Source organism: Netta rufina (genome assembly GCF_964035555.1).
Source record: "Netta rufina genome assembly, chromosome: 1".
In the NCBI taxonomy this organism is placed as follows: Eukaryota; Metazoa; Chordata; class Aves; order Anseriformes; family Anatidae; genus Netta; species Netta rufina.
In genome coordinates this window covers 44,570,423-44,587,918 of record NC_140123.1, presented here as the reverse complement: position 1 = coordinate 44,587,918, position 17,496 = coordinate 44,570,423, and the positions used below count along the sequence as shown (strand labels likewise).

At 40.3% G+C, this 17,496-nt stretch overlaps 1 protein-coding gene across 1 annotated transcript; it reads left to right on the top strand.

Annotated features, from left to right (window-relative positions):
- The first annotated feature begins 638 nt into the window (after nucleotides 1-638).
- FBXL3 (F-box and leucine rich repeat protein 3) lies at nucleotides 639-17,420 on the top strand. The gene is made up of 5 exons (XM_084306166.1): nucleotides 639-817; nucleotides 5,250-5,613; nucleotides 7,385-7,507; nucleotides 10,576-10,747; nucleotides 14,759-17,420. Exons 2-5 carry the CDS (start codon nucleotides 5,251-5,253, stop codon nucleotides 15,400-15,402), a joined length of 1,302 nt encoding a protein of 433 aa, XP_084162292.1. The 5' UTR covers nucleotides 639-817; nucleotide 5,250; the 3' UTR covers nucleotides 15,403-17,420.
- Nucleotides 17,421-17,496: the final 76 nt, after the last annotated feature.

Below are 17,496 nucleotides of genomic sequence, written 5' to 3'. Positions count from 1 at the left end.
GGGAATGGGCTAAAGTTGCGCCAGGGGTGTTTTAGGTTAGATGTTAGGAAGAACTTCTTTACCAAAAGGGTTGTGAGGCGTTGGAACAGGCTGCCCAGGGAAGTGGTTGAGTCACCATCCCTGGAGGTCTTTAAAAGACGTTTAGATGTAGAGCTTAGGGATATGGTTTAGTGGAGGACTGGTTAGTGTTAGGTCAGAGGTTGGACTCGATGATCTTGAGGTCTCTTCCAACCTAGAAATTCTGTGATTGTTTGAAGGGGCAATATCCACTGACATTTCCAGCCAAAGGGAGCCGCCATACACCACTCTATCTTCTTCACCTAGCAATATCTCAAGAACTTTATTCCCACTGATGTCTGCTTCCTCCACTACGTTTATTCCCAATGCTAGCCTGGCACGGGGCGTCCAAGTTACTCCTACATTTAACTCTATGAGCGACGAATACGCCACTTCGCTCCTCCTTCCCCCCCCACCCAACGGCCCCAACGGCCCCGGGGCAGCCGTTGAGGGGCGGCCATTACGGGGCGGCCCCGCCCTCGGCGCAGGGAGGGAGGGAGGGGGGGGGGGGTGGCGTCGCCTCACAGCCCGCCCGCCGCCATTTTGGCTGCGGCCGCGTCGCTTCCGCTGCCGCCCAGTAAACAGGGGAAGAGGGAGGGGAGCGGCGGGACGGGGCGGACAGACAGACAGACAAACAAACGGGCAAAAAGACAGACGGACGGACGGCGACGGCTGCCGTGGAGGGGCTCATGTGGCCGGAGCGGAGGCGCCAGCGCGGCCCGAGTCCCGGTTGAGGCGAGGCGCAGCGGGGAGCCGCCAGGTGAAGGGGCGCGGGGAGGTGGGGGAGCCCTGGTGCTCCTCGTCGTGACCCTGGCAAGTGGCCGTGATGCCCCCTCGGTGCCGCCCCGGGCGGGTGTTGGCAGCAGTTTGGGGTGTGGGGGTGTGAGGGGGCTGCCCCCTCTTCCTCTCCTCGGGTTGTTTCTAGAACAGCCTTGTGCCCGCTGTAAACAACGCGGGGAGCTCCGCTGGGCTGCCCCATAGCGAAGCGTGGCCAGCAGGGTACGAGCAGGCGTGCGCTGCCCACACCCCCTTTTTATTATTTTATTTTTAACTGCCGTCGTGCTCGTGCTCGGCGCTATAAACAACGCTCGGCGTGTGCGGTGCTCCTCCTCCCAGCCGGTGGCTGAGCAGGACCATACCACAGAGGAGATGTATAGCTCGTGTCGTGCCCAGCTCGGAGCCGAGATGTTATTCTAGGCCGAGAAATTCATTTGGGAAATCTTAACGAGTCGGGCATTGTGGTATCACACCTCTTTTTACCCTGGTAGAGTTGACAGGTTTCTTTCCTTCTGTCTTTTGTTTTGTTGCTGTTGTGTTTTCCTTTCTGTCAGTGTCTTTGCTTTAAAAAGCAAACTTGGTTACAGCAGTGATTTGGAAGGACAGGTTGGTGGTAGCACCTGAGTATGCCAGAGAGAGTTAAAGATGGTTCAAACATTGAAGGAAGTGTTAAACAATCATTATTTGAAAAATAAATCTGCTGATAATTAGTACTAAGTAATTAGTATACATTAATATGCTCGTAAGGAATCTTGCATCCGTGTCTCCCTTCACTGAAGTTGTTTCTGGTGGTCTTAAATTCAAAATGGTTAAGTATCTAGACTATCAGACACAGACAAAAGAGAACTGCTCAATTTTGTTTGCCTGTTCTCAGTGAACCTTTTTGATTCTCTTAATTGACTTTTTTTTAAATACCTTTTTATGGCTCTGCTAACTTCTGTAGGGAAATGTGCTTCAATTCTGCACTTGTTCTACTCTTAGGCATACTAAGAGGTTGAAACCAATAATGTTTTTAAAAATCTTTTCCAATACTTTAAATTCTACAACAAGGAAAAGACAAAACAGTCATCTAGGATTTAAAATCATTGTTTTTAGTCTTTAAGCTTTCTTTTGTGATTTTTGAGAAAGTTCCACCTGGGAGTATTTTTCAAAATTCATCTTTCTCTTTTAAATTTCAAAAGCATCCAAAAAGTCATTAGCAAAAAAAACGTTCTCTGGAAATACCTTTTTCTATCCACTACTTTTTAATGACGTCTTATTTTCTTGGAAGGTTGTGACCTAAAGACCGTCAAGTACAGTTCTATTGATGATTATTTTGTCTCAATTATTTTTTGTCTGTAAAAACTACACCCTGCAACTTCCCAAATGGGTTTTGATCTGTGACCAGTGTATATTAATTACTTAGAACTCATCAAGGTTGATCAGTGAGCTCCAAGGTGCAACTCGTAAGTTGGCTGTTGATGACTTGGTCCACTTCTGTCAGTCATGTCTCAGAGGTTCTGAGAAAAAGAGGTTCAGCTGAAAAATCACAGTTCTGTCAGTAGCAGTGAGTTCCTTGTCATTTCTTCTAGAAAAGTGCCACATCTACTGCTTGTGTCTTTGAAAAGGTCACTTAGTAAATGGATTGTGAATGCAAATCAACTGTACTCTGTGTGCGCAATAGCCCCTACATGTGGTAGGGAAGAAAATCCAGAGCTTGACCCCCTGGAGCTGTGATGAAATAGCATGCTAACTTAGAAAATGGTGCATTTATATTAGCCTATCATCAAAAGATGAGGCAGGGTCTCTGTAAAACAAGACTTAGCTCCCCAAATGTAACGTTCACCACGTGTAGTTTTTACAGATAAAGAAGAAATGGATTGGAAATCAAATATCGGGCACGTGCCATCTCAGTTTTGGCAAGTGAGCAACTTGCATATGGCGGTTGCTCATTAGAAGCTAGTTGTTTTGAATATGTTTAATGAAAAGTTTAAAGGAGTATTTCAGTTCAGACTAACTTATTGCAGATAAATGCTAAGCATGGTGCGAAGATGTTATTGTAAACATAAACACGACAGGTCCCCAGTGGATTTGCTAAGCTAATTAGCAGAATGATTAGATACTTGTTCTGACTATTCTGCTTTCACAGTTCCAAAGTCCAGTTCCTTCAACTTTGTTAGATGCGGGTGATTGAAAGTGACTATCCAGTTTTATTGCTTTCCACCTGTGTAGTGAAGATAGCAGCTCAGCCACGGAGCTCTATCAGGTGGAAAGCTTGTTCTGCCACTGCAGTCATATTTTGCATAGGTTTGTAGTTGTGAGCTGTGGATCACAGTAAGTAGTTCTCAGGAACTAAGAAGAGGTTTTCTTGCTCTTATGATGGTGAAATATTATGATTGTCTGCAGTGCTAGTGGGATGAAAAATCAAGAGAGAAACTGTGTTCATCAGTCTTCCATGACAGTATGTTCAGGTTTGATCACAGCGTTTTATAAATAGTCACAGACCCCAACTGATAGCTCACTATTGTCATGTGAGTAGGAGGCATGATTAAAGTATCTCAAAGATAGATGAAGAGATGCTGGCTTTGAGAAAATAAGCTGTGATGCATTGGATGATAAAACAGTATGATTTTTCATATGGGTATCTAGGGTATTGCACTCCGTGTTAAAAAGACTTCTAAACTTTTACTTGGTTGTAGTACATATCAGGGAAAGTTAATTGTTCAGATGCCAAGCGAACTGGACAAGTGTCCTGGTTGTGGCTGGCATAAAACTTAACTTCTCCACTGTGGCTGGTATGGTGCTGTGTTTTGGATTTAGGAGAAAAGTAACACTGACAACCCTGATGTTTTAGCTGTTGTAGAGCAGTGCTTACACAGAGCCAGTGACTGTTCAGCTTCTCGCTGCCCTGCCAGCCAGGAGGCTGGGGGTGCACCAGGAGCTGGGAGGGGACAGAACCAGGACAGCTGGCCCAGGCTGGCCAAAGGGATGTCCCATACCATAGGACATCATGTGGAACGATGAAATTTGGTGGGTTAGGTAGGGGAGCTGCTCAGGGACGAACTGGGTATCAGTGGGCTGGTGGTGAGCGATTTGTCTTGCACATCACTTGTGTGGTATTTTCTTTTTTCCCCTCTTTCTTATTAAACTGTCCTTATCTCAATGCATCAGTTGTCAGATTTTTTTTCCTCCCCCCATCCTGCTGTAGGGTTAGCTCCCTGCAGGCCTAAACTGCAAGAACACATAATAATCTTGTACCTGAAATCATACTTGACCACTAAGTCAAAATTATTTCACTGTGTATGAAGTGTATATTTACTGTCCAGAAATCATGACAGGGTTGGAGGTGATTACACATATCAAGCCTACTCTGCCACCCTGGTTGTCTTAGGCTTTTAGGGACTTCAATTGAATGTATAGTAGTTTAGTTTGAAGTCTCATTCATAGGCCTTAAGGACGTGGTGTGCGTCACATTCAGGCTTTTAAAAATAAATGTCTGGATGCAAGTTCAGTTTTAAGGTGGTGTGTACAAAAGAACATGCTTTGATCAATAACTGATGTTAAATTTCAGATGTGCATAGCGGTGTTTTTTCATATTAAATACATGAAGTTATACATAACTTGTTTAAATGGGACTGCTAGGGAAGAAGTATATGCTACTGGGAATGACCTTTTGCCTCAGATTTGCTTAATGTGATTTTGAAGAAAGTTTGATTCTTCTGTAATCTATCTTTATTTTTTTGTGGGTTGGACCTTCCAGACTGTTTATTGGAAGTCTTTCACAATCCCTATTTACTAATTGGCTGGAAAAACTAAAGCACGCATGTTCTTGATGAAATATGTTTTTTAAGGATATTGATTTAAAATACACACACTGAAGTAACCTCTTTACTTTTAAAAAAAGAAAGCTATTTCTGTCTGTAAATAAAAATTAACTGGCCAGATACAATACCTGCTAACATGTATACATTCTTCCTCTTTTTCCTGCTCTTACCTGTCTTTTGCTTTCCACAATTTCAAATGTTATTTCTGGTAAATAGGAGTAGGGGAGCACTATGAATAATAACTGTTCACAAAGTAGTTTGGAAGAATGTCTCCATTCATGGGAAATTGAAGTGATAATCAACCAAAATGGTGAAACAAATTAGGTTCAAAGTGTTCTCAAACACAAAAGCAAAATGATGAAAAGACAGTGCCTACATTGTAAATGGTTTGGTGGTGTTAGTGACTAGGAAAGTATTATTAAATTCACCTATCTAGGTGGTAGTATGATTTTTAGACTTGCATTTCAAATTCGTTGCTATTTGTTTTTTTTTCTTTACACAAAATCGTGGTTACAGAAAAGGTGCATCACACCTCCACAGTTTTCTATAAATACCGTTCTTTTGAGCTGTCTTACACATAGAAAACTTACAGAAATTTTCTTGTTCTTGCAGAATGAAACGAGGGAGGAAAACTGATGAGGCCAACAACAGTTCATCTGAAGAAACAAGTGAGAAAGAATCCAAGAGACACAAGATCACAGATGAGAAAGCCATCGTCGCACAGAGTCCTGACTGGGGTAACCTGCTCCAAGACATTATCCTGCAGGTATTCCAGTACCTGCCCCTTCTGGATCGTGCTCATGCATCGCAGGTCTGCCGAAGCTGGAACCAGGTGTTTCACATGCCTGATCTCTGGAGGTGTTTTGAGTTTGAACTGAATCAACCAGCCACGTCTTACCTGAGGGCTACGCATCCTGAACTGATCAAGCAAATAATAAAGAGGCATTCCAATCACTTGCAGTATGTAAGCTTCAAGGTAGTGTATTTTATAGGCTCTTTTAATACCTTTCTAAAAATGTGTGTTAAACTTTTTTTTTTTCATTTTATTAGGATTGTTTCAAGGAAATGTACTTGAAACAGTTCTGATGATTCATCTAGATCAATATCAAAGCATGAGAAGTACTCCGTTAATATCAGTAGTTGAAGTACTGATATTGGCAAATAATGATTGACAGTTGCAATCAAAACATTTTGACATGCTGAAAGTTAAAGAACATCACTAAATGTTAGGAAAGGCTTATGACATGATCTTTGTGATTAGGATCCTCAGTTAAGAGGGAATATTGCAGCTCTCAGCCTGGAAGACCTAGTTCTCAGGCACCGCATGCTGAAGAAATAAGTTCTCCAAATGGGTAGAGATGCGTCTTCTAATTCATTATTTATTTGAATATATTTTGGGAAAACGAACTTACAGTAGCAATTCTGAACGTGCTTTTTTTTTCCTTGAGGTATCTTAGCTGCTTAGAATTCTGCTTCAGCAAGCAGGCACCTGTAACTTCAGTATTGTTAGTAAGCAATAAGCAACTAGCAAATTTACTACCAAATTGTATGGGATTGTCCACAGCATTTAATCAGCATGGCTGCCTTTCAGTAAACTGAACAAAAGTGCATGGCCTTTGCTCAGGAGGGTATATCTGCTGATTGTGTCTGGCTGAGAAATACCATTTGGTCAGGACAACTTTGTTAACGTTATGGAATTATTTTAAATGGATGGAAACTCTGAACATTGGCCTACAGATTCCTCTGTTCTAGAAGGGTGGTGGGAGACTGTAGTCATGGCTATGTATGGATCAGCTGTGTGGTAATTCCGGAAAAGAAGTGGCTTGTGCAGCAAGGTGGACATGCTGTTTACTTGTTTCTCAGATCTGGCAGGTTTAATGTAGGAAGAAGCATGAGTGTGGGTGGGTAGTTGAGGTACTTCTGCTGGATCATATGCATTGCAGCAGCTTGATATGATACTGGATGTAGACTGGTTATTCGAAGGTTTGCAGGTGAACATTCATCAGGCGTAGATTGATTGCTGATGAGGTAGCATGGCATATGGTAGACTTAAAGTTGATGTCCTGATCGTGCTTTTTTACTGTTCTGGAGGCCTATAAAGGTGTCATGAGTACTGTATTTAAGAGGGTATTCTGAAAGTGCATCTGAGCATTGGGAAAGTGCCACTGGAGGCATGTTAAGTGATTCAGCTGTGTAACAAAATGATAATTAAGTGGTGTTTTTTTTTCCAGGGTATCCATTTCATATCTGTTGTGGTGTTAACGATGAAGGTGTAGCTGTGTATGTTCAAATGATAATGTACTTGATTCTCCAGCAGCTCTATTATGAGCTGAGTCACCATAATGGAAGCGTCCTTTTCACACAGGGATGGGTTGATAGAATTCCCACATATTGATAGGAAATACGGGGACGGGTTTTGGAGCCAAAAGAACCTTCACCTTTTTATTTCTTGATGTCGACCGAATACCTTGGAACAGACTGCTCAGCTGACCGCTCACCATGCTAAGTTTTAGCAGAGGATTTAGGAGCGCAGTAAGTTGATAGCAAACTATCTTGGATTTTTGATATTTGATTTTTTTCCTTTCAGCGGGAAAAAAAAATAAAGGACATTGGTATAAAAAAATAACTCATTGAGATTTCAACATCACATTACAAAAGATTAAAAAAATAATAGTATAGCAACTCTTTTCATAACAGTTGTGTTTTGATGCAGTATTTTCTGAATCAATGCATTTACTTTTGTTAAGGTGGACAGTAGCAAGGAATCTGCAGAAGCAGCTTGTGATATTTTATCACAGCTTGTGAACTGCTCTTTGAAAACACTTGGACTAATTTCAACAGCCCGGCCAAGCTTCATGGATTTACCAAAGGTATTTTAATGTGTGTGTTTTTTCCATGTAAAATATTGCAGTGGTTCGTGTAGTTTAATTGTAACTTAAAGACAAGGTTTTTTGTAAGAATGAATCTTTGGCAAGGATTTTTGGCAAAGAAAAATTAGTATTATTGGGCTCTATCTTCCATATTCTACTAAGATGGACATCTGAAGTTTCACTTGTTCTCTGCTTCATGAGAGAACTTGGTCCTGATTTTATTTTTCAAAGTATTCCTGTCTTTTGGCTTTGATGTAATACTGGGTAATGTGTTGCAAATCAGGAGGCTAGAGGCCTTGTGTCTATAAGTGTACTATGGGAGAAAACAATGTTTTCTTTAGGAAACAATTAAAATCCAAGCGGTAGAGTTTCATCCCTGTGGGAATTAGACATTGATTTTTCTTCAGAAGGTGGTATGATTGTAACTTTTCAGTGCTTTATGTCACAATCAGGTGTTGAATTCTTAGCTATACTTCTGATATCTTTTGTCAGATTTCTACCAAACATGTCTACCGAAAATAAGACTGCATTAGAAGGCTTCTAATCTAAAAGAAGAACCTTTTGTATGCAGTTCTGAGCAGGAATCCCTGCTAGTGAAATAGAAACATGCTGTTGTGGAGAAGGAGGAGAGTGGTTGTGGTAGCCTGGGCAGCTTGTTATATGCAAGAAGATCCTGGATGTCTGTCAGCCTCAATTCTAGAATCCAGTCGACATGGATGTGAAGAGGCAGTTAGAGCTAAGCTGTTAGCTGGATCACAGTGATGTCACTGCTGATGGCAACAAGGACAAGGAAGAGGTAGGGACAACCTCAGGAAAGGAAGTAGGATATAGGGTTTAAGCAAGGTTAACTACAGAAGGATTATCAATTATTATCCTTGGCAGTGATCACAGCCACGTCATTTATGTACCTTGAATATGTATTTTTAATCCTTAATTTTCAGAAAGGTTTTTAAGATCTCTATTTTTTTCTATTTTTTTCCTCTTTCAGTGTGCTTTGAGCTGTGACCTAAGAAAACCTAAACATCAGTGGGAAAAATTCAGACTTAATGTGTTCGTTAATGATACTTTGCTTAGCTTAGTATATTTTGTCGTTTCTTAATCTGAATGTCTGTCCGTTTTCAACTGGAAGGATATGTTGTGATCCTATTCAGCTTGCTGAATAAGTATTTGTAGTCATTCATGGTGAGGTCTTCTGCAGCTTTGATTCTTTTAAAATACAGACTTTATTGTTCTTAGTAAGTTTATATGTGGCCTTTTAAGAATGTTCAAAATAAGTCTAAATCAACTCTGGGCATAATTTGCCTTTTGATATTTACCACTCCAATAATTCTGTTGCTGGCAAATGCTGCCAGCAGTGATTCTTTTTTTATTTTCCTAGACTACTAATGAAGCTAAAGAATAGAATTGGACCAAGAATAAGTTCCTCTGGGAAGTCTTTATTAAAAGGCCCATTGGTTGAGAAGCAGCCAAAGATGAATAGATCTAAAAAATGGTTAATATTATGTAATTTTTTTTTATCAGATTGCATAGAAAGTCTGAACTACTTGGCATATTATCATTGTTGGCACTCTTCTCATTTCAAATAGCATGATGTCTGGTGAATATTTGTAAATCATGTTTAGCACTATTTTGCCTAAGCACATTCTACTTACATCTTCTAAACAGTCCGTAATATCAGAATCTCAGGACTGTGCTGTGGGCTGTGTGCGTGGCAATATTAGAGACATAAAATCATGAGCTTTTACATTTTGGCATATTATGTATCTTCTGTTAACTTCTCAAGCTACAGTTCTAGGCACCTGTCCTTTACAAACATGTTTGATTTTTTTTTTTTCTTTAACTTTCTATTTAGTGTTAGTCTTAGGTGGAGTTGCATTCTAAATAAAATAAAACACAATACTAGCATTCTTTGAATATAAAGTAAAAATATTAATAAAGCACCTTTTCCTCTCAGTATGTTATGTGTATAATCAGTGTTGTGCACATGGGAGTGGTGCGTAAAGTCAAAATACCTAATGCTTCTGATTGGAACGTTGTTTGCGTTTGTGTGAACTGACTTGGCCAGTTCATGTTAATTTGAAAATACTAAATCTTGCTCTAAATCTAATTGTCTGTGAGCTTTAGCAAAAAGCATAAACGCATCACATATAAGCGAATACTGTTGTCAAGCCTTCTCTCACTTAACTGTGTTCAGGATTGTGCATATGGATCAGTGGCACAGTGTGGAAATCAAAGTAAAAGTTTAGGACGCTTAGTGGAGTGCATGGAGGAAGTACTTGCTTGTAAATCTTGTAAGAAATCATGATTACAAGCTAGTTGCTCAATTCCTTCATACCAGTGATGGTTTCTGTGAACACTTTCACATCTGTTCCTTAGCTGATGTTTTTCAAGGCATTCTGGGGCTCTGTCTTTACTGGTGAGTTTGGATCATTCCACAAAGATGCTCAGGAGCAACCTTCAATGTTGGACCAACATTAATTGCCAGTTAAGCAGCATCAATAATTGATTACCTGTTTCCTGGCTCTTGACCAACACAGTTGGCTTTCTAAGACGAGTAATTCCAAGCTTAAGTACTCGCTGTGCGTGGCAGCCAGGCAGTAGTGCTGTTTGGCTTTGGGCACTTCTGAATAGTACAGGCTTGCCACGCTTGGCTGTTTACATCTCACCGGGGCAGCATAACTCACCACAGGGGACTTTCTGCTCTAGAAGATGCTACTTTAAACGTGTGACTTGCAAGTTTTCCTTAAAATGAGAGCTGCTGTGCTCTCGCTTTGCTTGTGGCCTTCCTTATGGCTTTAAGTTCATGCAGTGGATTGTTCTGGGTCGGGTTGTCAGTTTGTTTAATGTCAGACATACTGATTTGTCAAATACTTGGCCTGATAGCAAAAAATATTATGCTTTGTTTTACTCAAAATGTCTACTATTTTTGAGTAAAGTAATATCAGGTTAATGGAAGGCTCTCTCAGCAAATACTGTGAATAATAAAAGAAAGCCAGGATGATTGTGTACAGCATAAAGCCATTGAGATTTTTTTCAGATACCACTTTTTTGTAAACTTTCTTTTCCAGTCTCACTTCATTTCTGCGCTGACGGTGGTGTTTGTAAACTCCAAATCGCTCTCGTCACTAAAGATTGATGACACACCAGTAGATGATCCATCTCTCAAAGTGCTAGTGGCTAACAACAGCGACACGCTCAAGCTGTTGAAAATGAGCAGTTGTCCTCACGTTTCTCCAGCTGGTAAGCTACCATGTTTTGTTTACTAAAGTGTACCCGTTCAGTTCTGTCTGAAAACTGGTAAACTCCTGGAAAAAAAAGGCATAGGGTAAGAGTGAGGCGGAATATGGTATCTACAGCAACTGTTACTAAATAGAATATTAGCTGATTGTCAATCCATCCATCCCACTGCTTTTCTCTGCAGGAGTCTTGCAGATTGACTGCTGAGCTAAGAATAAAATAGTACACGCTCTGGACAAGCACATAACCTCTTGCAGAGGTTCAAAGAGCACATACTGACTTGCTTAGTGCATTATTTCTGCAGTGAGTATGTAAGTATTCCAGTATAATTAAGGTTTTTCAGGCTGAGTTCCTTTTTGGCAGTTAGTTGTGTACAGGTTCTGAGTGCTGAAGTGCCGTGGATTATGAAGATGCTGGTGCAGTCATTCTGGAAGAAAACAGCTGAATCTTTTGCTCGGGAGCAAGTGCAGGCTGCATCGAAGAAGGGGAGATTTGCTAGAACTGTACAGTTCTTCTGCCATTACCAATTATACTTAATTAGCGCTGTAAGCGCATAGCGATAATGAAATTAGCTTGTATCGGAATGAAAAGGTCGAAGTTCATTGTTGAATGCCATATTTTGTTGAAGTTCATAGGATTAATGTTTGTGGAAGGTTTATGCAATGCGCAGCAAGCATAAGATTGCTGTCGCAGCCCATCAACTTCACACTTCTGGTTTTCACTGAGAAATGGAAGAGGAATCATAAATAAGATGCTAACAACTTAATTAAATTCCTCTTCTAGGGATAGGTAGAAACTGGTTACCATAGCTTGCTTCTTGCCAGTGTACTGCAACTGTAAATATTACATGTAAAATGTACCAGCAGGACCCCTAGTATGGGGAAGGTGATACTGTAGAAAGGTCACAGCGTTGTAATGATGATAAACAAAACACAAACTTAATACTTTTGCCAGGTGTAGCTTGCAAACCAAAGCTTATGTCTGATTTTGTAGAAAGTCCTGAGGATGCAGGTTGTTTTGCAGCAGGCTTGTCCAGCAGAGTGTTTACCAGCTTGTTAACTGGAATGTTATTTCCTTCAGAGCTTCATAGTTATAGATAGGGGGTTGTTTAAATTAGCTTGAGTGACTGTTTTTTCCTGACTTAAAATGTCATTTGAGAATCTTTCTGTGCCTGAGGAGCACAGGAGCTGTAACAACGTCTAGCCAGAAGAAGATGATCCAGCAGTAATTTGTAGCTAGGTATGGGATGTTGTTTCCTTGTCAGCTCTACTAGACTGTGCTGGTTTGTGGCTACTGCTTGCGAGAAGGCTTTATGGAACATCTTACGCTTGGTAATTTGGGGGAGGATGTGGGTCTGTAGAGTTGCTGGACTGGTATGTGCTGTTTGATCCATACCATGCAATGTTTTAAACTAAGGAGCAATGGGAAGGAATGGCAATGCCTGCTTAAGGAACAGGGAACACAACTGTCGTCGTTCCCTGAGTTGGAGTGAACAGAATGGGATCAGATGTGCATGTGACAAAACTGGAGTACTAAGCAAATGGCAGAAGAATTTGATTGCTTAATCTAGGTTTGGGTGTGCCTTGAGGTGGAGAGAAAAAAGGAGAACAAAAGAAAGGAGCTGGTATGTAGGTAGTTGGCTTCTTAGCAAGCAGACTGCAAAAATGAGACTCTTGAAAGTGAGGAACTCTCAGCACAGAGACTTACCTGTATTTTTTTTTCTAATGAGAATATTTTAATTACCAGGCTGCTATAAATTGTGGAACAACTCTAATTGAGCCAAAAGAGTCATGAGTTATGCAAAAGCAGTTACTTGTAGATGCGCTTTAAATGTATAATGTGCCTTCAGAGTGCAGTTTCAGGGTGAGGGGGAGATGTTCGGTACCAGACTAATTCATAAGAATGTTATTAGTGAAGGATGGAGAAGAGCAATGCAAGTAGTGCAAAGAGAGGTCCCACTACTGGTGGGGTAAAGGAAAAAGACTGATTTCAAGCTGCAAATCATTTACAAAAAATGCTCTGAATAATCCCAAGCTTACTGTACAAAAACAGGACAGCATGTTTGGGTTTGGTCTGGAGTATATAAGAGCAGTGATGTATTTTTAATCTTTTGTCAGCGTACCCAGAATTTCTTTTCCTTGCAGTTTCCAACCTGAACTTTAGCTTCCCTGTAGGACTGCAACAGTATCTTGTAAAAAATATATTTCTATTTTTAAATCCACATCTATGTAGTGTTACTTATTACTTGAAATACTGCCTATTGCAGTATAGGGGGAACTAAAAATATTTCTGTGAAGGCTGTATCTTTGCTTGGCTTCAGGAGTGGTAGAGTTGTATCTCTGAATGAAGAGCAGGAGAGAAGAATGGATGCAGTGGCCACATCAGCAGTGTGGAGCACAGCAGAGGGTTTTTGAGGCAAGTCTGTGCAGTATGCTATCAAAGCAGTTTACTTCTTGGTGGTGTAAAGGTTGAGGCAGTGCTTTGGGATGTTGTGGGAACGTAGCAGTTGCAGCACAGGCTCTAGGCAGGCCCTACAGCTGGCCAGCCATCTACACAGTGCCCTGCGTGTGGAACTGACAGCGAAGGCAGATTTCATAGCCTGCATGTGATGTGGCTGTGCAATTCTAGACCATAAAGAATCACAGCAAGCTGAACCCCACTTCTTCCTTTTTTGGATTGCACTAGTCAGTAACATACCTTTAAAGTTAACAGATGACTTTACAAAGGATGTAAAAGGGGTGAGTTTTTAGATGCTAAATCTGTAGCAAGTTGTTTCCCGAAACTAGTGATGAGAGGAGGCTTATGAACCCTGCTACTTGAAATAATTCAAACAGCTTCAACAAACCAGCCTATTACAAAGCAGCGTGCCTGAGTATGCTTACATACCACAACTGTTTTTACAGGAAAGAGTTGCAATAGGAGTTGAATTAAAACTCTGTTTACCTATTTTTTTTATTAATCTATCAATCTTTTTATGTTTGAAATGACAGCACTTGATGCACTTGGAGGAACTCTCGCAAATTCTCAGGTGGAAAATACCTACTTTTTATTTATTCATGCAATATTTTTACAATTTTCTTCAATTTTTTTAGGCTCGATATAGGCTTCTTGAATTTAATAACCATGTCTGTCTATAAAAAGACAGTTATTTTTCTGCCTGTTGCTTCACAGCCATAGTTGGTTGAGCTCAGTTTTTTCAGTTCCATGTTAGATGATGTGTCCTCATTTCTCTATTCATGGAAAGATCACATCCTGAATTTTGTGCTGTTGTCTGGGCCACATGAAATGCAGAGGTCTATGCACTTCTTGTATCTGCAAATAGGATGAATGGAAACTTTATAGGCTGTATCAAAGCCTTTTTGTTAATGTCTGTTTCTTTCACGTTGGATTGATTCATTAAAGGGAGAGAGTTTGGGGAAAAAACACCACTGTTCTAGGAATACTGCTCCTAGTTTTTAGTGTTTTCCTTCTTGTGCTGTAGATTTTCCAAATTTCAAGACGCACGGTTTGTCAGTGCTTGCTCTTTCTAGCAGCAATGACTTCTCTATTTAATGAAAAGCAAACATTCTTTGCAAGTTTGCATTCCTCGGGTGGCAGTTTCATTCTTGTCTGCTTGGTCAGCTACAGACGTGGACAGCAGTAGTCCCAGAGCAGGCTATGGAAGTAAGTCTATGAATAAGCCCCTTTAAAAAATGAATTTGTATATATGTGGATTTATGACAGGGCAGATTGGAGTATGCTGTTTAGATTTGTCACACACAAAAATCAAACACAGAAAAGTATACAATCTGTAGCGTATGTCTTTCTTTCCTTGCACAAAGTTACAACACTCATGTGAGAAAAGATTTGTGTTCTGGTTGTCCAGTATGATTCTATTTTGATATGATGGCTTGATTGCATGTAGAAATACCTGCTCTTTGCACCCTTGTGACACAAAGAAACAAACTAATTCTTATATTTCCTGTTCGTTTTTTAAATATATTTTACCTGCGTAACAATGTTCTGTTTTGTCAGGTATCCTGTGTGTGGCTGACCAGTGTCATGGCTTACGTGAACTGGCGCTCAACTACCACCTGCTGAGCGATGAGCTGCTGCTCGCTCTGTCTTCTGAGAAACACGTCAGGTTGGAACACTTGCGCATTGATGTTGTCAGTGAAAACCCTGGGCAGACTCAGTTCCACACCATCCAGAAGAGCAGCTGGGACGCTTTCATCAAGCATTCTCCTAAAGTAAACTTAGTAATGTACTTCTTTTTGTACGAAGAAGAGTTCGACCCGTTCTTTCGCTACGAGACACCCGTCACTCACCTTTACTTTGGGAGGTCGGTAAGCAAGGATGTGCTTGGCCGCGTTGGGATGACGTGCCCGCGGCTGGTGGAGCTGGTCGTGTGCGCCAATGGACTACGGCCTCTGGATGAGGAGCTGATCCGTATTGCCGAGCGGTGCAAGTACCTGTCGGCTGTCGGCCTAGGGGAGTGTGAAGTCTCTTGCAGTGCCTTCGTCGAGTTTGTGAAGATGTGTGGCGGCCGTCTCTCTCAGCTTTCGATTATGGAGGAGGTTTTGATTCCTGACCAGAAATACAGCTTAGAGCAGATCCACTGGGAAGTTTCAAAGCATCTCGGAAGAGTCTGGTTCCCGGACATGATGCCCACATGGTAAAGTCCTTAAGAGACTTCAGGGCAGACGGAATAGCACCTTAAACCCAAGCTCATCATGTTGCAATTAACTGTGCAAGCTTACTTAATACTATGATTTATTACTGTAAGCCACTGCGTTGTTTGATGGAAAATTATCACTTAAAAATTATTTATGAAATCCAGACTTAAAAATGGAAATCACAAATCACTCAAACGCTTTTTCATTCAAACAAAATCTGTTTTAGATTTTTTTTTCATCGATGGCTTAAATTTTTATGGAAAAAAAAATAAGCATTGAAATGTACCTGCGTACTATTAAGTCTCAATATTCCATCCTTTGATTTTTATATGCTAATATTGAATGCAATTGGATTTGATCTAAAAGCAATGTAAATTGCATGCTCTGCAGACTATGGCAATTCTAAATCCAGTTACTTAGATGACAGGATTAAGATTATAGGGAAAATTCAGGAGGCCCTGAAATACACATTATTTTATGTAAGCATTGTAAAAAGCAAGAGCAATACACAATATTGTAAGTTAGATAATTAAAATACTGAATTTGCTACCTTACTCAGCAGACTATTAGATCCATCTAAAATGTATTTAGAGTGCAAGCAAACAGTAGTGAGAGCTACCACAAGTGGTTTGCTTTTCATTTTTTCTTCTAGATGTTTTAATATAGTTTGCTTATGGGGTCTCAGATTCATGTCTAAACCTGTTTTAAGGTATTTTATGTCTAGCTCAGGAAGCGCAAGCATTCTGGGGAAAAATGTAGATACATTGTATTTAAAAACACAATGGAGTTAATGAGCTCTTCCTGCACATTAACCGGTTTTGCAGCATAAGTTTAGATGGAATGATGTACAGTTTATTAAGTGGACGCTGCAGTGTTTAGTGGGGTGACATGGATGTCGACGGTGTGAGACGAGAAAGGTGAAACTCTGGTGACCAAGAACCTTTTAACTAAATCCTAGATACATTGGTTGCTTTCACTTTGAGGAATAACGGTATTGTAATAATTGCTTAAGCTGTATAAATTAATTGTACACTGTAAATCTGTTTCAGAAATGTTTATGTATAAAGTGAATGTTTGATAGATGATCATTTTGTATACCTTCTAATTCAGTTAGTTCAATCATTTCATATTTAAAAACCTAAAAGCAGTAAACTTGGTGTGAAGTAGAGCAATAGGCAAAAATTTGTTTTGAATATTTGGTAAATGAATCTTTCTGTTTTTAAATATTTGGTAAATCTTTTTTTAAAAAAAGTTTTAGTCTTAAGTGGTGTAGGCAACATGCAGCCTGTGATCTGGGTGTGGCTTGTGACTTCATTTCTTACTGCCAACAGTTACGCTATTTGTTCCTCTACACTACTGATTGGTAACACTAAAGTATTGATGCGACTCACGAATGTGATTTTGAAAGGTGTGATGGGCCGTCAGCAAGGCAAAGCTTCTCCAGCTGTACAGAGCTTAGCTGGTGGCTTCTCCTTGTTTGAGCTGTACAGCTAATTCTGGGAATGAGTAGATTTGTAATGTCTGATTTCAGTAACGTTTATCCAAATGTAAAGTCCAACGGTAACACGCTTATGAGCATATTTAAGTTCATAACTATGTTTTGAGCAAGCACTGCTCAGTGGACTGGATGTCTTTATAGGGGAGTTATGTTTCTGTAGAGCTGTGTGATTTAAAAATCACGTTTTATGAAATACACATTTTTGTATTAGAATTTGTTAATGTAATACTATAATTTGCTTTTATTTGTATAAAAGGTGTCAATATATATAGCCCGTGACATTAAAAAAACAAAAACAACGCCAAAACAAAGCTCAGTGTTCTTTATATTCTGACTCTCAAAATTGCCTCTGTGGTGAAGTTGAGTAACATTAATAATCTGGGGAAGAGGGGAGTGTTTTCACTACGTTGGCGTATGAAGTGCTCTTATCTTGTAATGCAGCGAAAATCTCTTTGGACCGTGGCTGCTCGTGTTCTGATGCTGGCAAAGTAAGCGATGAGTGGTCTGTGGCTTGCTGCTGTGGTGGTGGGAAAAAACAAAAAGCGAGACAGGTAACCCAGATACCACAACTTCCTCCTGCCAGGAACTCACATCTTTGA